This window comes from Moschus berezovskii, chromosome 23 (assembly GCF_049115385.1).
Source record: "Moschus berezovskii isolate FMDL1 chromosome 23, NW_MosBer_1.0, whole genome shotgun sequence".
Taxonomy (NCBI): domain Eukaryota; kingdom Metazoa; phylum Chordata; class Mammalia; order Artiodactyla; family Moschidae; genus Moschus; species Moschus berezovskii.
The window spans coordinates 42,911,821-42,934,031 of NC_142482.1; the positions used below are offsets into that span (position 1 = coordinate 42,911,821).

General features: G+C 42.7%; 4 protein-coding genes and 5 non-coding genes across 9 annotated transcripts; 6 read left to right on the top strand and 3 right to left on the bottom strand.

Annotated features, from left to right (window-relative positions):
- The first annotated feature begins 799 nt into the window (after positions 1 to 799).
- On the top strand, positions 800 to 871 carry TRNAQ-UUG (transfer RNA glutamine (anticodon UUG)). Its single transcript has one exon. It is a non-coding gene; the product is annotated as a tRNA-Gln (tRNA).
- Positions 872 to 1,380: 509 nt separating this feature from the next.
- TRNAQ-UUG (transfer RNA glutamine (anticodon UUG)) lies at positions 1,381 to 1,452 on the top strand. Its single transcript has one exon. It is a non-coding gene; the product is annotated as a tRNA-Gln (tRNA).
- Positions 1,453 to 3,066: 1,614 nt separating this feature from the next.
- TRNAS-GCU (transfer RNA serine (anticodon GCU)) lies at positions 3,067 to 3,148 on the top strand. Its single transcript has one exon. It is a non-coding gene; the product is annotated as a tRNA-Ser (tRNA).
- Positions 3,149 to 5,984: 2,836 nt separating this feature from the next.
- Positions 5,985 to 6,057, bottom strand: TRNAR-UCG (transfer RNA arginine (anticodon UCG)). Its single transcript has one exon. It is a non-coding gene; the product is annotated as a tRNA-Arg (tRNA).
- A 1,832-nt stretch (positions 6,058 to 7,889) lies between these two features.
- Positions 7,890 to 7,961, bottom strand: TRNAM-CAU (transfer RNA methionine (anticodon CAU)). Its single transcript has one exon. It is a non-coding gene; the product is annotated as a tRNA-Met (tRNA).
- Positions 7,962 to 8,818: 857 nt separating this feature from the next.
- LOC148774194 (histone H4) lies at positions 8,819 to 10,412 on the top strand. The gene has a single exon (XM_088831438.1). The coding sequence runs from the start codon at positions 8,878 to 8,880 to the stop codon at positions 9,187 to 9,189; it is 312 nt and encodes a 103-aa protein (XP_088687564.1). The 5' UTR covers positions 8,819 to 8,877; the 3' UTR covers positions 9,190 to 10,412.
- A 2,417-nt stretch (positions 10,413 to 12,829) lies between these two features.
- Positions 12,830 to 13,338, bottom strand: LOC129543741 (histone H2B type 1-C/E/F/G/I). Its single transcript, XM_055407031.2, has one exon. It carries the CDS (start codon positions 13,255 to 13,257, stop codon positions 12,877 to 12,879), a length of 381 nt encoding a protein of 126 aa, XP_055263006.1. The 5' UTR covers positions 13,258 to 13,338; the 3' UTR covers positions 12,830 to 12,876.
- Positions 13,339 to 13,561: 223 nt separating this feature from the next.
- On the top strand, positions 13,562 to 14,439 carry LOC129543728 (histone H2A type 1). The gene has a single exon (XM_055407016.2). It carries the CDS (start codon positions 13,652 to 13,654, stop codon positions 14,042 to 14,044), a length of 393 nt encoding a protein of 130 aa, XP_055262991.1. The 5' UTR covers positions 13,562 to 13,651; the 3' UTR covers positions 14,045 to 14,439.
- Positions 14,440 to 14,483: 44 nt separating this feature from the next.
- Positions 14,484 to 16,753, top strand: H3C8 (H3 clustered histone 8). The gene has a single exon (XM_055407007.2). The coding sequence runs from the start codon at positions 15,691 to 15,693 to the stop codon at positions 16,099 to 16,101; it is 411 nt and encodes a 136-aa protein (XP_055262982.1). The 5' UTR covers positions 14,484 to 15,690; the 3' UTR covers positions 16,102 to 16,753.
- Positions 16,754 to 22,211: the final 5,458 nt, after the last annotated feature.

Genomic DNA, 22,211 nt, shown 5'->3' on the forward strand with positions numbered 1-22,211 from the left:
ATTCAGTTCAGGTCTGACTTTCGATCCTCGTTTGCCTCTTTTTCCCCTTAATGAACTTCCAGGAATTTGGGTATATCAAGACATCACTTCTACTTGTGAATATTTTGACGTTTCAGAACCAGTATTTCGAACTGAAATTTCCAACAATTCCTTCTGGAACCCTCTTATCATTCCATTTAGGAGGCCAGATTGTAGGGAGAAAGTACCAGTTGAAGAATATTCAAAACTGTTTTCAGATTTTGACTAAATTTTATATAAAAAAAAAACACAAACACAAACACACAAAAAACTGTTTCGCTTGCTAAAACTCTAAGACATACGCACACGGTATATGCAACAGACATAAGAATGAATGTAACAAAAATTCAACTTGTATTAAACTTGCAATCGATCCATTTGGAAATGCGGATAAGCAAAAAGAAGGATGTAAAAATACTCCAAAAGTTTTTCCTTAATCTCAGAATTACCAATAATCTCCGAACTTCTCTTGAACGTTTTTCTTCTTTTTCTATATTCACACGTGTCCTATGGAACTTTTAAGTGTAGACACCATATATAGACATTCATGCCCCAGGTCAGAAATTCATTAAGTGCAGTTTTGGTTTTGCAAGGAAGGCAGGTACTCAAACCCTACGTGGACTCAGAATAACTGGAAGCAAAGTGAGCTCTGTTACGCTTTTCGCACTGCAGGGCATTGATAATGAGGCCTTCATTCATCCAAGACAGAAATCATGAGAATAAAGTGCATGTGACATACTGCAGCCACGTTCCTAACTGCTTGCCCTGCAGGATGTGTAGCGGCCCCATGGTGTAATGGTTAGCACTCTGGACTTTGAATCCAGCGATCCGAGTTCAAATCTCGGTGGGACCTAAATTTTAGTGCCTTCCCTCCCCGTCTTTCCAATCACTACGTTACCTCGAGGAGGCCAGACACCTAAGCACTTGCGTGGCTAGACACCCCATCCCTGTCAGCTAGGAGGCAATGACCTGCAGAACCACGTTCTTTACCCTTTCCTCTGAGATTTCCATCTGTTGTCTTCTTCTCCTCCATTTCCTTCTCTGGACCGTAGAATCCCCTCAGATTCTAGTAATTTAGATTGCCGTCTGCTTGACTATTCGCGGTTTATACCCCTGACCTCAGTTCTGGGTCCGGAACTAAAAACAGTTCCATCAGTTTTTAATATGAACTGAATCCTGAGAAATTCGTAGTGCCTGTGAGCCTTTGTCGTTGCATTTCACTCGGATTCTCTGCTGACTGGGATACAACTGATTGTTTATAAATATTTTTAAAATAAAAATTATAGCTCACAAAATCCTGAATAGAAGCACAGGCTCTTCAATGAATATTCAGAAATCTTCCAGCAGGTATGAGATTATAGTGGCCCCATGGTGTAATGGTTAGCACTCTGGACTTTGAATCCAGCGATCCGAGTTCAAATCTCGGTGGGACCTTCCTTAGTTTTGGTGGCCAGCCAATTTTCTCTTGGTTTGCCTCAAATTCATAAAGTACACATCGGTTTCCAGGCATAACTTTACCATTCAGGCATCCTTCTCCGGAAAAGCATCCTTCCTTACTTTCTTCTGGGACTCCTATGAAGTGGATCAGATCTGTAAGTGAACTATGTACTTGAGTGATTAAGAGTTTATGTATCAGAGGCCTTTATAGGAGTCCCAGAAGACAGGCCCCACCTGTGACCCTTTTCTCCTTCGGAGCTCAGGCAAATGCTCTGTAGGCTGCAAAACTCTGCACACAGACCAGAAAATGTCCAAAACATAAAATAAGATTCTAAGCTATCGGTCATCTGAGAGTCTCCACTGTCTCTTTACAGGAGGCTGTCTCTTAATGTTCCCATTGAATCTATGCTGAAGCCTTTGAAAGATCAGCTGACCAGGATACAAATCTTCTTGTGAAGATTACTTATATCAAGGCCCCATGGTGAAGTGGTTAACCCTCTGGTCTCTGAATACAACAATATCAGCTGTCAGTGGGACTCTAAATTCCTTCTGTTGACTTTCTCACCAAAGTTTGAGCATGTATCCTCCAGTAATATCAATGACAGCAAAATAAGAGTCCCCACAAAAGCCTCTGGCATTCTAGAAAAAGTTCTGCAAAGTTCTTCCTGCTTAATAAGCCCCAGTCATGGAAGTGCTTTAGAACATCTGCATTAATTTCCTATTGCTGCTGTAGCAAATGACCACAAATTTAGTTACTTAAAACAACACAAATTTACTTTCTTACAGTTCTGGAGTTCAGAAGTCTAAAATCAAGGTGTCAGATGGCTATGTTTCTTCTGGTGACTTCAATGAAGAATATTTTTAAGAGACTTCAAGAATATTTCCTTGCTTTTTTCAATTTTAATGGCCTTTTCCATGCATTGCTTCTTGGTTCTGCATTCACATTTCCTACTATTGAATCGGATCCTCCTTTGGATCCAGTTGGATAATCCAAGATACTCTTCCATCTTGAAATCCTCAATTTAATCATATTTGAAAAATGTCTTTTACCATGTAAGGTAATGTATTCTTAGATATTATAAGTGATATCATACAGTATTTATCTTTCTTTGTATGTCTTATCTCACTTAGCATAACACCCTCAAGGTCCATGTTGTCTTGAATGGTAGTTTCCTTCTTTCTTGTGGCTGAATAACATTCCATCACACACACACACACACACACACACACACACACGCACATCGCATATTCTTTATTCATTTCCTGACAATTTTTTCCCATATCTTGACTATGGTAAACAGTGTTGTAATAAACATAGGAGTGAAGATATATTTTTGATATCCTGTTTTCATTTCTTTTGTATAAATACCTAAAACTGGGATTGTTGGATCATAAAATATATCTAGTTTTAAGCCTTTTGAAGATCTTTCACACTCTTTAGTGCTTTGAGTGTGGTCTTTTTTTTTTCTTCCTTTATCAAAGCAAGAGGGCCATTTATAGGGAGAAAAGATATTTTCTTCATTAGTTAAAAAAATAATGATAATGTAATTTCACAAATAGAACTCTGTTGTCTGGATAAATATAATTTCATCAGAAGCTACCTATATGGGTGACGAGGTGGCCGAGTGGTTAAGGCGATGGACTGCTAATCCATTGTGCTCTGCACGCGTGGGTTCGAATCCCATCCTCGTCGTTCTGTCCTTTCCTGCTGCAGTGTGGGAGTGAGGTTTTAGCGCCTTGTGAACAAGGTATAAATCGGTGTTCCGTTACGGACGAACTGTGTAACTTTCATTATCAATAACGCATGTTTTTAACCCCTTTTATAGAGAGATTAGGAAATGCGTCGCGTGGATGAGAGAAGAAACTGCTGCCTCTGCTCAGGCTCAGGTGTGCTCACCTATTCTGCTTCTCCACCGGAGTCTAATAAAACTGATTTCCGGCCTTCTGAGTTCCGTTGTCTGTCAACACCCCGCCCAACCCGCTGGCCGCCTCCTTCCTGCCTGCGTTCCAAACAGTGGAAGCAAATTACACACTACCAGGGAGTTTTCTCAAAAGGGCCTCGTTTCTGCCACACCTTCACACAGCTGAATCAGTAAACCTGAGGATGAAGTCTCTGTGGTTGCAGGCACCATGGGCTGAGAACCATGGGTCATTCTCTTCATTCACTGCTCCCAAACGATCTCCAGCCATGGTTCCTTGTCTCGTCAGTTTTTGTATATATATTTGCCTTTTAAATTCCAGGCAGCACGTTTCCAGGTCCAAGGAACCCTCTCCTTACACCTCATCACTCCCTACCCGCCCCGCCGTGACCCCCAATCTCTTCCTCAGACTCTCTAGCTTTATCTGACCGCTGGTCCCTGCTTTCAGGAGCAGAAACTGTTCACATGCTCTGCTTTTGCTCATGCAGTCACTTCTGCCTGGAAAGTCTCTGCTCCTTGGTGGCAAAATCTTTTTGCAAGAGGCACATCACATGTACCTTTTCCGTGAATTCTCAAATGAAAGCATCATTCTCCTCTTTGTATTTTGTATGAATGGATTTAGACAAAGATCTTTACCAGGAGTTCCAGGCTCTATTTGTTTCCTTCCTTCTTTGATCATCTTCTGCCACTTATATCTTAATTTTAGCACATAATCCCATAAAATCTCATCTGTTCCCTTCTTTTCTTTCACCTTACAGGGAAACTATAGCAAAGGGCTGAGTACATGGTATGGAATAACAAAATTTGAAGGGATCGTAAAGATGATCTTTTGGAAAATCCTCCCTCCCATCACCTGTCTCTGTTTTACAGATGAGAAAACCGAGGTAGAGACCAGATAAATTACTTGTTTTTAAAAAAAAATCATATAACTAACTTTTTCTTACTAAGGTTCATGGGAGCCAAGTTCTTTTAGATCAAGAGGTTAAGGTGATAAAGTCTTTCTAACGTGTTCAAATCCAGTGACTGGGATTATGATTTTTGAAACTTGGAAAATCCTTCCAAAGTACACTTGTCATAGACCAGCAGATCTTCCAAAGGCTCATGAGAATTGAGACCTATGAAGTACAAATTTTGCAGTAAAATCTGTTTTTGAATTTTATTTTATAAGATATGGATTATGTGGTACATGTGGTTCAAAGATGGCTCACAAACTATAACCCATTTTATTTGGAAAATAAAAACTGAGGAAACGATAATTCAGACTGGAGGCCAAAGTGGAGTCTTGAGGAATTAGGTAATATGTTTTCTTATACCTTTGAATTTTCGCCAACAAATAATCACAGATATTGGATACCTGAGCAGGCAGTCTTAGCCCTCTTGCCTCTCCATCCCCATGTTACCTTGTTTGAGAACAAGGTTGTAGGGGTACCACCCTTTTAGATCCTTGTCTCAACTTTGCACACTGTAAACATTCAACAGATAATCATAAAATAACAGGATACTGTATATGTGTGTGTGTGCATGATATTGACATGGGAGGAAAAAAAAAACTTTGTTCAGACAGAAAATACCTACGGTATTTGTCACTTCTTTTAATACACATTAAAGGATTATTTGGGGCTTCTCAGTGGGTAAAAAACCCCACTCCCCCAGTGCAATGTAAGAGAGGGAGACACAGGCTGGGTTGGGAAGATGGCAACCCATAGTACTTTTGCCTGGAGAAGCCCATGGACAGAGGAACCCGGTGGGCTACAGTCCATAGGGTCAAAAAGAGTCCCATGGAAAAGATGATTTTAAATGTGCTAATCTCTTCTATTGTTTCCAAAAAACAGAGAAAGAAGGAGGAATATATTTAGTAGAAAAGAGCTAAGCCACCATATGACTTGAATCTGGGAACATCATATGTTTCACTAAGAACTCAACATTGGAAATTAAGTTTTCTTCATCCTAACTTATTATTAAATTCAGTTATTTAGGTACAGAAAAAAGTTTTTGTATATTTTGTGTGGTCTTCTCTGTCTTCCTGTTTGCATACACACTTTGCAAACAGTCCAGCTCTTTTAATGACCTTAATATTTTGTTCCGTAATGTCGGTTTGAGTAAAAGCTGTTCTCATCCTTTTGATGGCAATAAAGCCAAAGGAAAAAAAAGAAGTTAAGATGGAAAAGACAGGAGAAGAGTGGAAACCAGTGACAGATTACAGCAACCGGAACTCAGGACTAATTGAGAAGAGGTTGTGGCTTTGGATGAAGCCATGGGAAAGGAGAAGCAGATTTCCCCCTGTGCTACCAACTGAGGGCTCAGTTGGAGAGAGCTCTACTTACAGATCGGAATTCCCTTTTCAAGGACAAGCTGAGTCTGTGAAGATGAAACTCAGGAGCTCAAATCCAAATTTAGGGAGAACGTGAGGGCCCCCAAATTATTGGAAGCTTTGTTAGAGTTTTGATTTCCAGCCACTCTACACTCTGGTTCTCCGAAGGTTTTTGAGAATAACCTCTTAAAAATAGGGCAGAAAGGAAATGGTTCCAGATACCGTAGACACAGGGTTTTCGATCGCCTATCCAGGAGATATGGCTATTAAATTCTATTACATGAGTGAAAAGTCAAAGCTAACCACGAAGGGATTCGAACCCTCAATCTTCTGATCCGAAGTCAGACGCCTTATCCGTTAGGCCACGTGGTCCCCGAAAGTACATAGTTCATGAGACACTTGGTAAATTTTCTGTCTGGTCCTGATTTGTGAATGCAGCTGCTGCTGCTGCTGCTGCTGCTAAGTCACTTCAGTCGTGTTCGACTCTGTGTGACCCCATGACAGAAGCCCTCCAGGCTCCCCCGTCCCTGGGATTCTCCAGGCAAGAACACTGGAGTGGGTTGCCATTTCCTTCTCCAATGTGTGAAAGTGAAAAGTGAAAGTGAAGTCGCTCAGTCGTGTCCGACCCTTAGCGACCCCACGGACTGCAGCCTACCAGGCTCCTCCATCCATGGGATTTTCTAGGCAAGAGTACTGGAGTGGTTTGCCATTGTCTTCTCCGTCATGAAAACTACCTAACGGCAAAAAGGCAATGGTCCCCGCGCCACCCACGCCCTGTCTTTAGAAAAATGGAAATTCGAAATTACAGGGGTTATTTGGGGCCAAGGAGTACCGCCTTGTGAAAGAACTGACAATTATTTCGGTCTTGGGTACTCTATGGAGGTAGTATATGGCACATAAAGGATGCCAAAACGTTGCATATATACATATATGCACAGCCTTGTTGGAGACTCTCTCTTATCTTTGAGAAAATTATTGGCCTGGAAATTCAGCCAAAATGATTTTTGAGCATGATTGGTGTCTGTCTTTTTATGACTTTTCCACTTAAGCAAGAAAAAGCGTCCATGTCATCCTTGAAGATGGACACGAAGGCTTCTCTAGTATTTGCTTGTGTATCTTTTCCTTTTTGTGTCTACACTTTTTTCTTTGCTGTAATAAATCTTAACCTTGGATATATCTTGATTCATGTGAATACTTCCAGCGAATCACCAACTACTGGGTAGTCATAGGGCTACTGGAAACATCATTATCCCTTTCCCCTGTTGCACTTAGTGTACAATCTTTTAAAGAAATATCTGTACTGTACATACATAGTTACATATTGTTTTAAAAGCATGTCTACGCTGTAGGCTACTTAATGAATTTTCTTAGTTCCTAGCACAGTATGTCGGAGAAGGCAATGGCAAGCCACTCCAGTACTCTTGCCTAGAAAATCCCTGGTAGGCTGCAGTCCGTGGGGTCGCTAAGGGTCGTACACGACTGAGCGACTTCACTTTCACTTTTCACTTTCACACATTGGAGGAAATGGCAACCCACTCCAGTGTTCTTGCCTGGAGAATCCCAGGGACGGGGGAGCCTGGTGGGCTTCCGTCTATGGGGTCACACAGAGTCGGACACGACTGAAGTGACTTAGCAGCAGCAGCAGCACAGTATGTAACATAAATATCTGAATAGGAATTCTTTCTGACAGAGAAAAAAAAAGCCAGTCCATACATATATTTAAAAAATAAGCATAGAGAATAGTTCTGTTAGAGGCTGAAAAGGAAGGTAGAGGGTAGAGACACATTTACAGTAGCGGCCGAAGTGATCTTCTCAGGTCAGCGTACAATTAAGGTCATCGAACTCTGCACTCTGTCTCAAACTGTTGCTTATTTACTCCAAAGATTAAAACTCTAGTAGTTGTAAAGAATCTGCGCAGGGATGGCCCAGGAGATTTTTAGTTTGTCACTAACTACATGGCCTCAATTTCTTACAAACAGTGCTTTCTGAATTATGAATAGAAGGAAGCATAACAAGATTTGGGTTTCCACTCCTGCTTTCTCTTTAATTCAGCACTTTCGCAGCATCACAAGACAATGAACGCTGTCATGAAAGCTGGAGACAATAATAACACAATTACTTTGGCAAACAGAAGAAATCACGGAAAGGGTTTTCACATTTACTTTCAGAGTACTTTCTAGCAGGAGTTCAGAAAAAGCTGAAACTAGCAGAGGATGGTTTCGATCCATCGACCTCTGGGTTATGGGCCCAGCACGCTTCCGCTGCGCCACTCTGCTCTACAGGCGAACAGCATTACTAATTATAACCTTAACTGTACTAGAAAGCACGCCTCTAACTTTAGAAAACTGTAAGGGCGGGGGCAGGGAGGGGTATTTATTTCAATACTTTGGCTACAAGATGCCAACAGTTTGGATTAATGTCGCTACCAGAATCAGAGAAAACAAGGAGTAGAAAAGTAAACATTAATACGGAGTTAAGTTACTGGGCGCAGAAGGAGGAATGGTTAGAGAATTAAATGAGAATCACAAGTTTTAAAAATCAGAGAAGAAAACGAAAATAAGACGTGAAAGGAACTTTGGTTCGCGCTGCTGGCGAGATTTCTACCGGAGAATCGCTAACGAACCATGTATTTGCCTTTGGGGAAAAAAATCTTTTGGTTAGATTTCCCCTGGCTTGGTGATGGAAAAGGTGAGATCTTGAAGCTTTTAAACTCCTCTGGAGAGGGGTTTCGATTTGAAGGGGTTTTGTTACCGGGAGGGAGCAGCAGTGCTGAAGGCCCCGTAAACGTGGATGTAAAGTGGGGCCCTCATTTCCAACGAAGGTTACAGCAGTTCCGGTCATGTGGGCCAAGGCTCCAGTGCAACCGTCCCAAAGCATCCTAAGGCAGCAAAAGAGAATTAGTAAAAAAATGTGAATTTCTTTAGTCCGACCCAGTTTTAAAATGCGTTCTAAACTACCCACCTAGGGAAGAAGGACCCACCGGAGAATCCTGAGCGAAGGGCCCGCTCGGTGGGCGGGGACGAAGTTGTCGTGACGTTACCCAGAACTGGGTCACGAGGGGGGGCTGGCAGGCTAAATGAATGTGCCCGCGAAAGCGCGTTCAGTTCTCACTTCGGTCCGGAATCCGCTCATATAAGGGAATTGCCTCCGCTTTCTCGGTGCTGTTTTGAAAGTTCTCTTAGCAGCTTTACCATGTCTGGACGCGGCAAGGGTGGGAAGGGCCTTGGGAAAGGTGGCGCTAAGCGCCACCGCAAGGTTCTTCGCGATAACATCCAAGGCATCACGAAGCCCGCCATCCGTCGTCTGGCCCGGCGTGGAGGAGTTAAGCGCATTTCTGGCCTCATCTATGAGGAGACCCGCGGCGTGTTGAAGGTGTTCCTGGAAAACGTGATCCGCGACGCGGTGACCTACACTGAACATGCCAAGCGCAAAACTGTCACCGCCATGGATGTGGTCTATGCGCTGAAACGCCAGGGCCGCACCCTCTACGGCTTTGGCGGTTAAGTTGCCGGTTTCCCGCGTTCTCTATATTTCCACCAAAGGCCCTTTTCAGGGCCGCCCACATATTTCTATGAAAGAGCTAGCTAGCACTTGCTGTTTCTCTTGTTTCCTAAGGCATATCTCTTATGCTGTTTCCGCTAAACAAAGCCCACCTCTCGGAACTTAACACTGGAGGATGGCATGGTAACCCACCCCAGTATTTTTGTCAAGATAATAACCATGGATAGGATTGCAGAGTCAGACATGATTGAGTACGCACGCACGCAGGAAGTTTTAGAGAGGTGGAAGTTCACTGTAGTTTTAAAAATAACTTCGGCGCGTTTAAACGTTTTATGAGACATTGTCTACCCCAAGAAGATTTCTTTAATTCTGGGATATTTCGAATTTGGAATCGAGTATCCACGGGACTTGAATATTACAGAGAAGTCGGATTCCACTCACCGCGATGTAGCGATGCCTGGCTCTCCCCCGGCGGTGGCCTGTGCTCAAGATGGCGGCGAGGCAGAGGAACAAAGAAAGCCCGCGCCCGCGGCGGGAAGCGCCACTCGGAACAAAGGCGAATTCACGAGTAGGGCGGGTCTTCCCCTCAGCGGGGGCGCGCTGCTGGGCTCGGCTGGCGTGTGGCGCTGCTGCTGGGCTCTGCCGACTAAAACTTGTACCCATGCATTGGGGGAACAATTAAAATGGACCCGCCGGGAGAGCTACCATGTATTAGGTATAGAGGACACTATAGTCTGAATTCCTGTTTGAAAAATTCAAAAAGCCGACAGGAAGTATGTTTTTAAATGAGCAATATAAATGGTACTTAGCCTTAAAATTAAGTAGACATTTAAAAAAGTACTATACAGACAAGGATTTTTTACCTCAAAGGAAGTATGCACTGTTTTTGTTATTGTTTGTTTTAAAAAGTTACCTGTATACTCACTGGCTAACTAAATACCTAATAGTCGGTGCACAAGAACAAATCCCTGTTATACCTTAAATGTCTTAGAGATCTGGTTTGTTCAGAGGAAGATCCAGTCTTCCCTTTTGTTCTGTCTCAGGTCTCTTAATGCATTGATACACGTTTTCTCCAGATTTCTTGGATCTCACTTAGTTTTTTGACATTGATTTGATGTAGACCTGGCCTATAGAATGTCCTCCTGGTTTGGCTTGTTTCCTGATGGGGTTATTTTCCTTGATTTCTGTACCCTGTATGCCCTACAAAGTAGAAGTGATTTTCCCTAGACTTGACTGAAATAACATTAATTTTCTTGTCAAGAAACAGGTTATAGATCATTGTATGTAAATACTATTTGTATATCAGGGTCACTTGTTCAGGGGATTATGTAGGTTCTAAGTCAGTCATTGGTTTAGGATGATTATTAATAGTTTCTTCATAAAATCTGATTTCTCCTCCTTATGGCTGGCAAGTAATTTGTAGGATTATACTTTGAAAGCCAGAAATCAATGGAGTCATTGGGAATGTCATCTCTTTTAAAGATATGGGCTCTGGTGTTTAAATATGAAAAGAATCAGATGTTATTGGAGCTAAGGCACTGATTTGAGGAGATAAATTCATACGATGATGTTAATTTAACAAACAAAATTGAGCACATGGCATGTACCGGGCACTGTTCGATGCTATGAAATTATAGCAGTGAACAACGGTGAACAAAACAGTATTCCTAAGTTCATGGAGTTTATATTTTGTTGGAAGGGGCACAGAAAAAACAAATAAAACAGTTTGTTAGATGGTGTTATGAACAAAACAAGCTGGGAAAACCTTTGTAGTGTAGTGGAAGGAGATGGTACTTTAAATGACATAGGAAGATTTTGGGAAAAAATCTGACTCTAATTCAGAAGACCAGGGTTTGATCCCTGGGTCAGGAAGGTCCCCTGGAGAAGGAAATGGCAACTCACTCCAGTATTCTTGTCTGGGAAATCCTATGGACATAGGATCGTGGTGGGATACAGTCCATGGGGTCACAAGAGTCAGACACGATGTAGGGATTAAACCATCACCACCAGAAGGCTTTACTTGTAAGGGATGCTTGGGGAAAAAAGATTGAGAAAGTTCCAAATGGAAGGAGGACTAAGTAGCAAAGCCTGGAGGTAGCAAGGAAGTTATCTGGTGGGCAGAGGGAGGCCAAGGGGGTGTGGAGAAAAAAAGAGACCAAGTTTGAGAGGCAAATGGAGGTGAGTAGTTTGCTTATGGCCTTGAAACCCAACCCATCTGACTATTAAAAAGATACCTCTAATCCTAGTGAGGCACTAGAAAATCCCTGGAAAATGACACATATGTTGCTTGAACTGGCCATCAAAGGCAGGGAAGATTTATAGTCACAGACACTAAGTTGTCCGCAAAACAGTTCAGGGAAAAGAATTGTTTTTTCAAAAGGGGCAGGCCTGTTAGAAGCGGTTTGTATGGTTCGCAGTGCCAGACAAGGAATCCTAATTGGTGTTAAATGTCTTTCCAGCCCACTGCCTTGTTCAAGGCCTCAGGATTCTGAGACTCTAAAGTGGGCAGACCAGAGGGTAACTGCCCAGAACTTCAACTAGCTGCTTTAGCAACAGCTAATATTGATCACCACAGCATGTCACATAGTAGTTGTTAAATATTATTCCCATTTTAGAGGTAAGGAAATGCTCACAAAGGGTTTAAGTACCATGTCCAAATTTAGTGTTCAAAGAGGCTAAATATGCTGGGGGATTTCTCCTTAAACCATGCTTATCTATTTCTTAAATATATGTATTTGTTTTCCAGAATACGTTGTTTTAAACTGTATTTACAATTAACCTTGGAAAGTGATAAATGAATGCTTTAATTATATGTAGGCTTTAGGGAATTTCCTTCACAAGGACCATTACAAAATGTAGTAACATTTAATATTCACAAAAGTCTGTGTAGATTTAGGGAGAATAATTTTTCCCTTCTTTCTTTCCATATGCTTTGTTTGGTCTAATTGATAGAAGATAAATTAACAGGGGAAAGACAAACCGAAATACCTAATTTGTATTAACTCCTCTGTACACTGGAGATCCCCAGTAAAACTGAGAAGACTACAAAATGGCTGAGCCACTACCTTAAAATACAATCTTCAGATAAAAAAAAAAAAAAAACCCCAAAAAACATGATGGGAGTGGGTAGTCAGTTGTAGTCAGTTGTTTTCAGAGGTAACCAGGAAAACCATGTAAACGTTGGTAAGATTGTTACGCAGATTTAAGTAGTGTCCTTTTCCGTAAAAAACAGATTCTAGACATTTGGACATTTTCTTCCCGGAAAAACAAGGGAAACACGCTTACAAATGGATTATTTACTTTGTAAATGTCTTTTAGGAAACACTAACTTTTCTACTAAATATTAAAAGATTTCCCTGCTTCTTAAAAATAACCAGTTTAGAATAACTGACATCCTACCTTTTAACAGACGTTTGCAAAGACACGTGGCTAATATGTAGCAAATTAAACTTTTGCGGACAGGCTTAGTGCTGCTCGAAATTAGCTTCTTTGGCATTAGTGGTTGGGGCATAGACATTTTTCCTCACACCACAATGGTCAGAAATCTTAACCCTGATGGTTATTTATAATCTTTCTAACTGCTTGACCGACCCACTTTAAGACAGTCTGGAGAGTTACAGATCCTTTGAGACAACGTGGGTGGCTCTTAAAAGAGCCTTGAGTTATTTGCGTTGTTTCAAATGACAAAATTTACTTGGAGCTGGTGTATTTGGTAACCGCCTTGGTGCCCTCGGACACGGCGTGCTTGGCCAGCTCCCCGGGAAGCAGCAAGCGCACGGCCGTCTGGATCTCCCTGGATGTGATGGTCGAGCGCTTGTTGTAATGCGCCAGGCGAGACGCCTCGCCCGCGATGCGCTCGAAGATGTCGTTGACGAAGGAGTTCATGATGCCCATGGCCTTGGACGAGATGCCGGTGTCTGGGTGGACCTGCTTCAGCACCTTGTACACGTAGACAGAGTAGCTCTCCTTGCGGCTACGTTTGCGCTTCTTGCCATCTTTCTTCTGCGCCTTGGTCACCGCCTTCTTGGAGCCCTTCTTCGGGGCAGGAGCTGATTTGGCTGGCTCAGGCATCGCAAAAGCCTAAAAGGACGAAGAGGAGAACACAAAATACGCCCACATACGAAAGACCTTAGTATTTGCTTGGTCTGTATGCAAATGAGGGATGGCAAAAATACGATTTATGGTTGGTCTTTTCATGATATCCTAACCTCTGATAGGCTCCTTATTTCAAACTCTTATTGGATCTTCCCTTAGCTCACAGTTACATAATTTGACCTTTTCACTACAAACTCCCTATGTAAATTAGCAGCGATGTTGTTTCAGATCTGGCTTTTGATTGGCTTGAATTTGTGTTTGGCCAATCGCATAGGCTGTTTTACCAAACCGCCGGAGAGTATAATTACCTAGCTTCTTGGGCCTGGAGGATCCATTTCTCTTGGTCTAAGCCTGCTTGTGGTGTCTCGCTATGTCTGGTCGTGGAAAACAGGGTGGCAAAGCACGCGCTAAGGCGAAAACCCGCTCTTCGCGGGCCGGACTCCAGTTCCCCGTGGGCCGAGTACATCGGCTGCTCCGCAAAGGCAACTATGCCGAGCGGGTTGGGGCTGGCGCTCCGGTGTATCTGGCGGCGGTGCTGGAGTACCTGACGGCCGAGATCCTTGAGCTGGCGGGCAACGCGGCCCGAGACAACAAGAAGACCCGTATCATCCCGCGTCACCTGCAGCTGGCCATCCGCAACGACGAGGAACTCAACAAGCTGCTGGGCAAAGTCACTATCGCTCAGGGTGGCGTCCTTCCCAACATCCAGGCGGTGTTGCTGCCGAAGAAGACTGAGAGCCACCACAAGGCCAAGGGCAAGTGAACCTACGTAGATCTCAGTGTGTGTGGCTACAACCTTTTACCCAAAGGCTCTTTTAAGAGCCATCCACATTCTCACACTTAAAAAGAGCTCGTAAACAGTACAGCTGTCAAACATTTCTACCGTGCCAAAAAGTGCGGGTAGTGCTGATAGTCTGGAATGTTAGACTGCGTCTTTTGAGACATCCAAACGAAAGGACTGCTGGGGTCAGTGCGGGCTTTTCAAATAATTTTCTGTGCACTGGTGTCAAATGGGAACTTGGCGACAGTTAGCGTGAAGTAGAAAATGGTAGTTTTCACTGCTTTGACTTGCCCTCCCCTTGAGAAAAAGTAGGAAGGAATTTTACACAGGCTCAGTTCATTTCTGTCTCTCAGTCGACTCCAACTCTGCGACCCCATGAACTGCAGCACGCCAGGCCTACCTGTCCATCACCAACTCCCGGAGCCTACCCAAGCTCCTGTCCGTTGAGTCGGTGATGCCATCAAATCATCTCATCCTGTCGTCCCTTTCTCCTCCTGCCCTCAGTCTTTCGCAGGATCAGGGTCATTTCAAGAGTCAGCTCTTCGCATCAGGTGGCCAAAGTATTGGAGTTTCAGCTTAAACATCAGTCTTTCCAATCAACACCCAGGACTGATCTCCTTTAAGATGGACTCGTTGGATCTCCTTGCAGTCCAAGGGACTCTCAAGAGTCTTCTCCAACACCACAGTTCAAAAGCATCAATGCTTCGGCGCTCAGCTTTCTTTATAGTCCAACTCTGAGGTCCATACATGACTACTGGAAAACTTCTACAGTCTAGGAGTGGGAAATAGGGCCGAGGGTAAGGATGCAAGTTTGTGCTCTTTTTCACTTCAGGGAAATTTCAAAATTAGCAACGCTGCTTAAGTTAGGCCCGGGTGGTTGTCTCTGGTGGTCCTTCAGCTTATCGTTCCGAGACGTTCTGGAATAAAATATGCTCACAAGAGGGTGTTTTTTAGGAGAAGTAAACACCAAGTGCCTAGTAAATTCTAACCATAATAATTTTCAAAGTGCAGTTAAGCAAGAAAGAAAACCATCTGTCAGTGGACTCAAATAAGACTAAAATGGAGGCTACTAGTTTCTGCTATAACAAACTGAAGCATAAGTCTCATTTGGCCACCACATGATTTTTTTTTTTTTCTGTTTTTCTTCGCATTTTTGCCGCTCATCTCTGGCCTGTCGCTTTCCCTGTGATTTCCTAGTGGAGCTTGGAAGTGACTGTCCAAGGCAATCTAAATTCAGAACAAAAAAATTAACCATTGAGAATAAAGAATACAAGTAAACCTGTTTCTAAAGTTTGATCCTCGGAATTTCAGCCCCATTACATAGATCTGAATCAGAACAGACATCTTTCACGATGTCCAAGTGGTTCCTTACTTATAATTTGAGAACCCCTGAATTTAGAACTAGAATATTAGCTCCTTTGGATAGCAGACTTCAACAAAAAGGATTGAAAAGAACTAATTCATCCAATCAGAATCTTTAGAAATTGACCAATCACTTCAGTGACGCTTCAGCCAATGGATTTGTTTCGCGGGAGTTTTGAACTAGAGTAAGACCAATCAGACTGTTTCTGAGTATATATAAACGGAATCTCTTTCTGGATACCTAGTCTTTTTCACTCTGTATCGTTATGGCTCGTACTAAGCAGACAGCTCGCAAGTCCACCGGCGGTAAGGCGCCGCGCAAGCAGCTGGCCACCAAGGCGGCCCGCAAGAGCGCGCCGGCCACCGGCGGCGTGAAGAAGCCGCACCGCTACCGGCCCGGCACGGTGGCCCTGCGCGAGATCCGCCGCTACCAGAAGTCCACGGAGCTGCTGATCCGCAAGCTGCCGTTCCAGCGGCTGGTGCGCGAGATCGCGCAGGACTTCAAGACCGACCTGCGCTTCCAGAGCTCGGCCGTGATGGCGCTGCAGGAGGCGTGCGAGGCCTACCTGGTGGGGCTCTTCGAGGACACTAACCTGTGTGCCATCCACGCCAAGCGGGTTACCATCATGCCCAAGGACATCCAGCTCGCCCGCCGCATTCGCGGGGAGAGGGCGTAAAGCTCCGATAACTGCCTCATTTCAACGAAAAAGGCTCTTCTAAGAGCCACCCATAATTTCCTTAAAACAGCTGTCACTTAAAATTGAGTGTCTTTCAAGTGTTTTGGTTCCGGATGCAGGCAGGTTTAAAGTTGCATATCTTTAAACTATAGGTCAGCTTATTTTTAAAGTGTACCTTGTGGACATGTAAAAGGATCTACTCGGTTTCAATTTTAAATGCTGCTTTTGGTTGGCTTTATATACTGTCCATAGGTAGTGTGCAACAAGTTGCTCGAAGGTAGTAAGTTGGTTTCTGTCTGGGTAAGTGGAATATAAGTACTAAGCTTATGCAGGTGAACTGGGGGATTATTGAACTTGACAATAAGTCGTGTTTACGTAGTTTGGAAAGGGCAATAATTCACGTGGTGTTAGTGTCAGGTTGGGTTATTTGAACACAAAGAAAACAAAAGAATTTGGGTGGAGGTGGTTGTGGGTTTGCTGCTTATCCTTTTTAGAGCTATATTCACATACTTCGGCACTGACAATTCAACTAGAGCATTTGTTTTTGCTGCCTGTTTCTGGAACCTTAATTTGCTCAGTTTCAATCACAGCCAGGTTCAAAGTGAGACAGTTTTGACTTCCCTATAAAAGGTCGTTTTACACAGAGAGCAGTGAGGGCATTGTTTTGTTGACAGCGACTTAAAAAAATAAGATCACCCAATTTTTATTTCTGATAAGCTTATTGGTGGCAGTACTCAAGGCAGAGCCATGCTGACAATTTCACCACTCATAAAGTGTCTGGTACCAGCAGCATGAGCATCATTTGGAAATTTGCTCGAAATGGCAGGTTTTCAGACCCCACTCAGGCCTATTGAGTCACAGTCTACATTGCACGAAGTTCACCGCAGGTGATTTATGAATGATAGTTTTAGAAGTCTAATTGTCAGTCATGTTTAAAAAAATAAATTAAGCCTGGAGTAGGGTGAGGGATGGTCTCACCCTACTTGGTCTCTTCAAGAAAAGCATACTATGAACTCTTACCAGTAGTAAGCATTTGCAAACTACATTTATTTATATAAATTGAAATTTCTCTCAAACAATTGCACATAACACCTAAGAGTCTGTATTGAGAATGTGAGTCTACTGAGAAATGGGCTTCCCTTGTGACTCAGCTGGTAAAAAATCTGCCCACATTGTGGGAGACCTGGGTTTGATCCCTGGGTTGGGAAAATCCCCTGGAGTAGAGAAAGGCTCCCCATTCCAGTATTCTGGCCTGGAGAATTCCATGGACTGTAGTCTGTGGGGTCACAGAGTCGGATGCGACCAAGCAACTTTCACAGCCAACAGCATATTGAGAAATGGAGCTGCTTTCAGCATTGACATTATCAGGTTTTCAGGGATATTACAAGGAGTATTATCCTAGATCTGTGGTGTGTGCTGTGCTTAGTTGCTCAGTCGTGTCTGCCTCTGTCTTCACATTGGGTCTTTCCTGTACAGATCAGCACAATGTCCTATTTGGGCTTTCTGATGGTCTTTTAAAGACTTCTCCATAGTCTTTAAAAAATGTATTTATTAATTTATCTCCCATCACCCACATAATATCATTCTCAATTATTATTATTATTATTATTATTATTTTTTTTATTATTATATTTGAGAATATATGGTAGTATAGATTAAAGTTTACCCAGCCTCAACATCACCAACACTGGGCAAATATGTTTTATCTCTACCTCTTCTGCCTTGATTGTTGCCTTGATGACTGTTGAGGAAATTATATCATTTCCTCTGGTAGCATTTAAATATACATCTACCATTTTAAAACCTAATTATGATGTCATGATAACTCTCTCAACAAACAACATGTAAGACTGATAAATTTTTAATTCATTCCACATATATTTATTGAGTTTAAAACAGTACCAGATGCTGTTCTATGCGCTCGGAATATACTCAGATGAAACCCAAGCAGACAAAATTCTTTACTCTCATGGAATTTATATTTGACTCTGGGATAAACAATAAATCAGATAAATATCATATGTAATATCTTAGATGGTGAGAGTGAGTGCAATAAAGCAAGAATAAGGATTCTTATGGAGAGCTGAAATTTAGACAAGGTAACCAGTGAAGATGGCACTAATAAGCTAGTTATCTCAGTAAAGCATTGAAAGGTGAAGAAGCAAGTTGGGGAAAAAGGAGGGGGAAATGCTGAAGAGCTAGGGTGGCTATGTGGAAAGGGCTGGGCACTGTAAGAAGAGATTAAAAAGCAGAGAAATGAAAGGAAGCATGGTCCTGTAGGGGCTTGCATACCACTGTAAAGAATTTAACATTTGCTCTGAGTGAAATGGAAGAACTTGAGAGAAGTTGAACACAGGAGTTTTTGTGTCTTTTTCTCTCATTTAATCAGGTTCTGCTTTATTCTTACTGCGTGTGTGCTCAGTCCTGTTTAGCTCTTTTGAGATCCAATGGACTGGCCTGCCAGTCTGTCTATGGGATTCTCCAGGCAAGAATACTGGAGTGGTTCTTCAGTTCAGTTCAGTCGCTCAGTCGGGTCCGACTCTGCGACCCCATGAATCACAGCACGCCAGGCCTCCCTGTCCATCACCAACTCCCGGAGTTCACTCAAACTCATGTCCACAGAGTCGGTGATGCCATCCAGCCACCTCATTCTCTGTCGTCCCCTTCTCCTCCCACCCCAAATCCCTCCCAGCATCAGAGTCTTTTCCAGTGAGTCAACTCGTTGCATGAGGTGGCCAAAGTATTGCAGTTTCAGCTTTAGCATCAGTCCTTCCAATGAACACCCAGGATTGATCTCCTTTAGAATGGACTGATTGGATCTCCTTGCAGTCCAAGAGACTCTCAAGAGTCTTCTCCAGCACCACAGTTCAAAAGCATCAATTCTTCGGCGATCAGCCTGCTTAACAGTCCAACTCTCACATCCATACTTGACCACGGGAAAAACCATAGCCTTGACTAGACGGACCTTTGTTGGCAAAGTAATGTCTCTGCTTTTTAATATACTATCTAGGTTGGTCATAACTTTCCTTCCAAGGAGTAAGCGTCTTTTAATTTCATGGCTGCAATCAGCATGTGCAGTGATTTTGGAGCCCCAAAAAATAAAGTCTGACACTGTTTCCACTGTTTCCCCATCTATTTCCCATGAAGTGATGGGACCAGATGCCATGATCTTAGTTTTCTGAATGTTGAGCTTCAAGCCAACTTTTTCACTCTCTTCTTTCACTTTCATCAAGAAGCTTTTGAGTTCCTCTTCACTTTCTGCCATAAGGGTGGTGTCATCTGCATATCTGAAGTTATTGATATTTCTCCCGGCAATCTTGATTCCAGCTTGTGCTTCTTCCAGCCCAGCATTCCTCATGATGTACTCTGCATATAAGTTAAATAAGCAGGGTGACAATATACAACCTTAACGTACTCCTTTTCCTATTCGGAACCAGTCTGTTGTTCCATGTCCAGTTGTAACTGTTGCTTCCTGACCTGCATACAGGTTCCTCAAGAGGCAGGTCAGGTGGTCTGGTATTCCTATCTCTTTCAGAATTTTCCACAGTTTATTGTAAGCCACACAGTCAAAGGCTTTGGCATAGTCAATGAAGCAGAAATAGATGTTTTTCTGGAATTCTCTTGCTTTCTCCATGATCCAGCGGATGTTGGCAATTTGATCTCTGGTGCCTCTGCCTTTTCTAAAACCTGCTTGAGCATCTGGAAGTTCACGGTTCACATATTGCTGAAGCCTGGCTTGGAGAATTTTGAGCATGACTTTACTAGCGTGTGAGATGAGTGCAATTGTGCGGTAGTTTGAGCATTCTTTGGCATTGCCTTTCTTTGGGATTGGAATGAAGACTGACCTTTTCCAGTCCTGTGGCCACTGCTGAGTTTTCCAAATTCACTGGCATATTGAGTGCAGCACTTTCACAGCATCATCTTTCAGGATTTGAAATAGCTCAACTGGAATTCCATCACCTCCACTAGCTTTATTCGTAGTGATGCTTTCTAAGGCCCACTTGACTTCACATTCCAGGATGTCTGGCTCCAGGTGAGTGATCACACCATTGTGATTATCTGGGTCGTGAAGATCTTTTTTGTATAGTTCTGTGTATTCTTGCCACCTCTTCTTAATATCTTCTGCTTCTGTTAGGTCCATACCATTTCTATCCTTTATCAAGCCCATCTTTGCATGAAATGTTCCCTTGATATCTCTAATTTTCTTGAAAAGATCTCTTGTTTTTCCTATTCTGTTGTTTTCCTCCATTTCTTTGCATTGATCGCTGAGGAAGGCTTTCTTATCTCTCCTTGCTATTCTTTGGAACTCTGTATTCAGATGCTTATATCTTTCCTTTTCTCCTTTGCTTTTCGCTTCTCCTCTTTTCACAGCTATTTGTAAGGCCTCCTCAGACAGCCATTTTGCTTTTTTGCATTTCTTTTCCATGGGGATGGTCTTGCTCCCTGTCTCCTATACAATGTCACTAACCTCCGTCCATAGTTCATCAGGCACTTTATCAGATCTAGTCCCTTAAATCTATTTCTTACTTCCACTGTATAATCATAAGGGATTTGAGTGGTTCTCAGTTCGCTCAGTTGTGTTCCAGCACAAAAATCAAAGCTCAGTTTTCTTCATTTTGTACTATTCAGACCTTGAAAATAGAGGCTGATCTGGGAGATTGATAGTTAGGGGGAAAAGGGAAAATTATTCATAAAATATAAACCTTTGGAGTTAAAGTTGATCCATAGCATAATACTTCAATTTTCTAGTTTTATGACCACAGGCAAATTGTTTGCTCTCAGGTACCAAACTTGATTTATTTGGCTTGTGAGTTCAATTGTCTTTCAGAACCAGGCAAAGAGTTTCTGCATAAGGGAAAATGGTGAGCTCTCCAGCGTTATTTCACTGGTCCTTCAGTAAGTAGCATACCTGGCTGAATCCAAGCTGTGCTCCATACAGCACTCTTGATTGCTATGTCAGTTGCCAAAAAGAGATGATAACAGTAATGGCCTTTAGAGCTGTCCAGCTGGTAAAAGATTTATGACTTTGTAAAGTCAATGAGTTTCTACATGGATCATTTAATTTAATCCTCACAATAACTCTGTGGGTTGGGGGGGCCATTGTTAGCTCAAATACTATGATGAAGAAACAGAAGCATAGTGAGGGGGAATACCTTTTATAGTGGTTCATTTTGTTAAATCTGTCATGGATTTTATCTCTGGGGCTAGAGAATGGAGGGCATTTTGTATTACATGCATATTTTCCTTTTACCTCATCCATCCATTCATTAAAACCTTTTTGAGTGATTACTATGTGCTCAACAATGTTCTAGGTGCTGGAAAGAACAGTGCATAACATGGCAGAGATCCTTCTGTGTGGAGCTCACCTACAGAAAATGAACAAAGATACACACAGTATTTCGGCAGGTCAAGAGGGTTAAGAAAACATAAAGAATCCAAGGGTATTAAGGACTGTCATAAAGTGGAAGATGGATAGTGGACAGTTGCCATTTTAAATAGGGTAAGTGGGGAAGTCTTCACAACTGAGATGAGACATGAAAGCCAGTGGCATGAAATCTGGAAGGGAGTGGGATCTTCATACTTCTATAGAAAGATCATTCCTCACAAAGGAAACAATGTCTGCGAAGGTCCCATGTTGGAAGCATTACTTGGAATGATGGCCACAGGTCTGATAGCCAACTAGATAGAACCAACTTTCTCTTCTTCTTTCACAAGCTGGAGTTTCTGGATAGCTCATCAGTGAGTTTATACATCTCCCCCCCATCCCCCACCCCACACACAAATCTTACTCCTGTTTCCTGAATACATTCAATTCAGATGTTGTGGAATCTGGAGTCACAAAACATACCTCGGAGGACACTCAAGACAGTGGAGTACAGTTTATTATGCCAGCGGGTCCAAGGGGAATCAGTTCCCAACAAGGACCCTGATGTTTCTGAAAGGTCCAGTTTTATAACCCCCACTATGTGACTGGTTACATGTTAGCAACCTCCTTGTTGTATATGATTGAGTTTTACAAGTAGGTGCTAGGACAACAAACAATTAAGGTTAAAGCGGGGGAACAATGATTATACATCAGGGGGCATGTCTCCATGGTTAATCTAACAGGG

Coding starts and splice junctions, on each gene's coding strand:
- LOC148774194 (XM_088831438.1), top strand. CDS start 8,878: ATGTCTGGACGCGGCAAGGGTGGGAAGGGCCTTGGGAAAGGTGGCGCT.
- H3C8 (XM_055407007.2), top strand. CDS start 15,691: ATGGCTCGTACTAAGCAGACAGCTCGCAAGTCCACCGGCGGTAAGGCG.
- LOC129543728 (XM_055407016.2), top strand. CDS start 13,652: ATGTCTGGTCGTGGAAAACAGGGTGGCAAAGCACGCGCTAAGGCGAAA.
- LOC129543741 (XM_055407031.2), bottom strand. CDS start 13,257: ATGCCTGAGCCAGCCAAATCAGCTCCTGCCCCGAAGAAGGGCTCCAAG.